The sequence below is a fragment of a genome, unplaced genomic scaffold, assembly GCF_019419815.1.
Source record: "Pyrus x bretschneideri cultivar Hongxiangsu unplaced genomic scaffold, Pyrus_bretschneideri_v1 Contig73, whole genome shotgun sequence".
Taxonomy (NCBI): Eukaryota; Viridiplantae; Streptophyta; class Magnoliopsida; order Rosales; family Rosaceae; genus Pyrus; species Pyrus x bretschneideri.
This window is the reverse complement of record NW_025999813.1, coordinates 685012-689933: the sequence shown is the minus strand read 5'-3', so window position 1 is coordinate 689933 and position 4922 is coordinate 685012. Positions and strand designations below refer to the sequence as shown.

Below are 4922 nucleotides of genomic sequence, written 5' to 3'. Positions count from 1 at the left end.
TCTCAGCCTGCTATTTGATAGAATATAATTATTTGTTGACTATATACTCTCAGCTGCCTGCGCTACACTGAATTTAACAAAACAAAAGCATCTTTTATTTTTCGTTTCTCGATTTTTCTTCTTTCTTTCTTTTTTTAATCTTCTTTGACCTGTGTTCCAAAAATAAAACATTAAAGTCTCCTTCCTCTTTTTACTGGGCTAGAAAAAAAAAAATCAACGAATATGTATGTGAAAAATAGTTACGAAATTGTTGTGAAAAATAATACAGCGTGTAAGCATAACAGCACTCTTTTGAGTTAATTAATGCGTTTTCACATTTGTTATGTAAAACGACAAGGTAATAGCATAAATTTTGGGCATCACATTTGACAATGCTATATCATGTAAGCTGCAAGTTTCGAGTGAAGGAAAACGCACACACTTCTGCCAATAATTGTATAATTTGACTGTGATGTCTTTTTCATAACTCAAAAACTATAAACCTCCTTCACCAGCTACATAACATACAAAGAATTAACTGCTGATTTTTTAACTCTACTCAATTTCTGCAGATATTTCTTATTTCTCTACAGTATCTGGTTTTCCAACAAACTTTTTCTTGCCAAATTTTTTCCATTCTTTTACAAGACAACTAAATATTACCTGTGATCACATCTGGAACTATCTATGCAATTATAACAATCTCAACCGTACACGAGATGAAGCAGGGCATCGCGTAACACCCAATGCCGGATTTTTGGTCGGAACTTGATATGCAACTTATGTCATCCCTTTGTTTGCCTGCAGCAAGACTCTTCGTAGCTCATTCGCTATCCCTTGCAGCAGAACTGGTTTTCGGATAACCCCATTGATTCCTGTTTGCATACATCTATCCCACACATCTTCGTCAGCACTAGCAGTTACGGCAATGATCAATGGCCAAGTAAGGCTTCGAAATTTTCTGATTCTCATTGCGACTTCAAAACCATCCAACTCAGGCATGTGAAGATCAAGTAAAACAACTTGAAATGAAGATCCAGCAGGACCAAAAGTACCAATAGTAGAAAGACATTCGAATCCAGATGAAACGGCAGTTACAATGCAACCAAGCTTCTCGAGCATTTTCCGCATCACAACCCTGTTCACGTCATCATCATCGGTTAATAAAACTTGCAAGCCTTTGAAAAGTGAATTGGAATGTGGGTGCTCAGATGATTCTCCAGGTTCAGAGATGGCTATTGCAATGGAGGGACGAAGTTGAAACCGAAGAACAAGTGCCATGCTTTGAGCAAATCCTTGAGGGTTAGGGACTGCCCATATATTTCCTTGCATCATCTGACAATTAAGAATTAATACTTCAGTTTAAAAAGAAAATTCCAACCAAGTAAAACTATATGAACAGTCAATGTAGAACTAGCAGATATATGTAAATTGTAAAGGTTTGCAAATCTGAACAAACTATATCTCCAAAAGATTTCCTCGTATTAATGCTAGTAAACTAGTAACGATTTGAGGGGAAATATCATGTTCGAAAATCTTAATGGCTAGGCCATGCTTTTAAACTAAGTTCGTCCTGTACAACCTTACCTATTAAAGGCTGAGTGAGGTTCCTGTACATTCTACTGTGATAAAAATAGGGTTAACATCTTTGGTTATCAAGAGCCTGTCCTAAAACTTGTAACTGGTCATTAGAAGGGCTATCTGAATATGATTAGCAACATAGGTCACCAATTTCTGACACGGGAACATTTGAAGAAAAAGAAAAATGTTACATCCTACAAGCACAAGGGCGAAAAATTTCATGCAGATTCTGGCTATACTAACATCTTCTGCTATTGCGTTTCCTATCTCTAAAAGAATAGTCTTTAACTTTAAAATTGTAATATTTTTGTTCCATCATTAGTCAAAGGGATATACTACACACACACACACACACTCAAACATATAGACAAAGTTGATCACCCTCACCTGCACTAGCTTTTTGCAAATGGTGAAGCTCAAACCCTCATCAACACCTTCACTGGTGTATCTTCTACCAACAAGCTGCACTGCTGGTGTTGTGACCTCTGACTGAGAGCCACTATTGCTTATCCCAAGCTCAAATCTAACACACACATCACCATCAGACGAGCTATGTCTCCAGGCTGCCCACCTTTGATCACTCCTTCCCTGACTCCCTTTCTCAGAAGCAACCCGAAACATTACGAACCCTCCCACGTTGTTTCCATTTAACAGGCTTCCAACCATATGCAAAATCACTTGAAACACTCGTCTTTCATCCCCCATGACATGATCAGGTAAGGACTTGTCCACATCAATTGCAAAACCAAAGCCCCTAAATACACACAAGCATTTGGCAAGGCAAGCTGCTTCCTTTATCATTCCATGTAACCCAAAAGATCTCACCTCCAATGGAAATCTTCCACTTTCCTTTGCCGAATTGTCCATCACATCATTTATCAAGGTTGATAGGACATTGCTCGTCCTCACCATTGCATCAACAATAACTCGTTGATCTCTATCCAAAGTGTCATCCTGCATCAAAGAAAGCAAACCCAAAATTGAGTGCATTGGCCTCCTCATCCCATCACTCATTACCTTTTGGAATGCATTTCTTGCGTGGCTTGCCATCATAGCCTTCATCTTTGCCTGTTGCAAGGCTCGATTTTGCTCGGCCAATTTCTCCCTCATGAGTTGAGACTCTTCGAGGACTGCAGCATGGGATAAAGCCACGGCAACCTGATCAGCAACTACCTTAATTATCTCCAGGTCCTGGCTACTCCAAGATCTAGGTTGTCCACCAGGGAGGACCAGAACCAGTATTGCATAACAAGTCTGGATCAACTCCGGAGTTCCTCCTTTGAAATTGGAAACCCGAAGCATTGGCATCCGAATTGCAGCTACTGGTCCTGGCTCACCTGAATCACCACTGGCATGAACAAGTGCAGAGTCAGGCCTTAGGATGTTCACCCCATCACTCCCCTTGATATGTATCACATCAGGATCACTTATAGGTATACAAAAGTTGTACATATGAGAATAATTCCTCCCTTTCAGCTCGTGGGTGAGAATCATCTCTGTTTTAGTTTCATTGGGCATCCAAACTGCACAGTACTGCAAACCCAATGTCTCGGATAGCTCAAAAAGTGTTGTCGACAGTATTGTATGCCTATCAAGCGACTTGCGAATTTCTTGGGTGAGCATCCGAACATGCATTCCAGCTTCTGTCTGTCTCATTATAAGCCCAACCTCCCTCCCAAGATCCCAAGTCTTCTTCTTCAGCATGAATTCTCTCACTTTCACTTTGAGAAGCAAAGGGATGAGAGTGATGAGTGTTATAGCAGTGGCACATGAGACCAGAGCAGTAAGAATTTTGAAAACCGTGAGAGCCAGCATAAGCTGGAACGGGTGAGGGCCGTAAGTCCAGCCATTGAGTAGATGTGTCAATCCACATAGCACAATGAAGGCAATGAACTGAAAGAGAACCCATTTGAATGGTACATTCGAGCAGCTGACAAAGTAGAGCAGCTCAATGGGGATTGAAAAGTAGGCCACAGCGATCAAGAAATCGCTCACTCGCTGACATTCTAGGATGCTCTCGATGCTCCACAAGCTGCCATCATCGTCACAATTGCACCGTGGGTATCCGTTATCCGACGCAGAAACACAGAATAGGAGCAATGAAACTGATAGCCAAGATGCTAAGGCCTTTAACATTGCACCCAAACAACAACTTCTTCAATCCATTTAACAGTAAACACAGATTAAAGTTTCGAAACTACAATCGTAAAGCCACGAACTTTAATTTCCATTTCCTGTAGACATACACAACCCAAAAGAAGACAAACCCCCATTAACAATTTGAAGGAATTTAACAGCGACAAATATGAGATCTCACAAAACCAACGAAATCCTGTCAAACTTTCATACTATGAATTGATGAATGGCACAGTGATCAAATTTTCCACAACCAGAAGAGACTAACCCAAAATTAAACAATGTTAATCTCAGAAGGAAAAAAAAATTAATCTCAGAAGCAAAAGAAACCATTTTTAAATTAAACCCACCAAACCAATCTCTTAACTACAATCAAACACATCATATATATATATATATATATATATATATATATATATATTTAAAAAACGCAAATAAAATATATTTAAAAAATGAAATGCTGGGCAAGTAAGAAACGTACCCGTCTCACAGCACTGAGAAACGTTTTGAAAACCCAGATTGGAATTAAAACAGCTGCAGATCTTAGGCTTGCAGCAGATGCAAGAGACTCAGAGCTCCTCTGCGGCCATCAGCAATGAGACCCATTAGCCTCATAAGTAAACAAACACACACACACCCCAAAATCTACCACTCCCCATTTATATAGCAATTGGAAGCTTGCACCTATTAAAAAGAAAACCCAAAAAACCAAATCCCCATAAAAATCACAAACCCAAGAAAAGAAGAAAGATTTTTTAATTTTTTACAAATAAGTATTTTTTTTTATTTAAAAACCACTAAACCCAGTTGTCTGAATCAGTAAGCCGGCCACCTCGCGCCGTGCGAACCGCTGGTGGGCACTAAAAACTTGAGCTTGGAGAGTTGAGAAGGCGGTGGTGCGATTCGGTGGAAAGCACAAAACCAATAACCAGGTCGATTGCCCCACTCTCTCCTCCCTCTCTCTCTCTGTCTGTCTGTTATTTTCCTTCTGAGTCTTCAGCTCCCCTTTATAGCAACAAATAAAAATTCAAAACAAAAGAAAATACCCATAAATCTCTTTGTCTCTTTTTAATAAGATTTTTCAGTTCTTTGGAGCAAAAAAATCAAAAGAAAATTGAAAATGAAAGATTTTCTAGAGAGAGAGGGAGGAGGGGAGAGAGGGAGGGAATATTGTTTGCGCCGTTGTTTCGGAGAGCGGAAAAAATAAAAACACAAGGAAAGAGAAG

At 39.6% G+C, this 4922-nt stretch overlaps 1 protein-coding gene across 4 annotated transcripts; it reads right to left on the bottom strand.

Annotated features, from left to right (window-relative positions):
• Positions 1-433: 433 nt before the first annotated feature.
• LOC103967492 (ethylene receptor 2) lies at positions 434-4678 on the bottom strand. 4 transcript variants are annotated; one of them, XM_009380747.3, is made up of 4 exons: positions 4529-4678; positions 4178-4276; positions 1948-3794; positions 434-1314 (listed from the first exon to the last, which is right to left on the bottom strand). In XM_009380747.3, exons 3-4 carry the CDS (start codon positions 3694-3696, stop codon positions 760-762), a joined length of 2304 nt encoding a protein of 767 aa, XP_009379022.2. In that variant the 5' UTR covers positions 3697-3794; positions 4178-4276; positions 4529-4678; the 3' UTR covers positions 434-759. The 4 variants fall into 4 exon arrangements, with proteins under 4 accessions (XP_009379022.2, XP_048430497.1, XP_009379021.2 ...); XM_048574540.1 differs by having other exon boundaries at positions 4178-4380; positions 4529-4677; XM_009380746.3 differs by having other exon boundaries at positions 1948-3801; positions 4178-4666.
• Between the last annotated feature and the right edge of the window lie 244 nt (positions 4679-4922).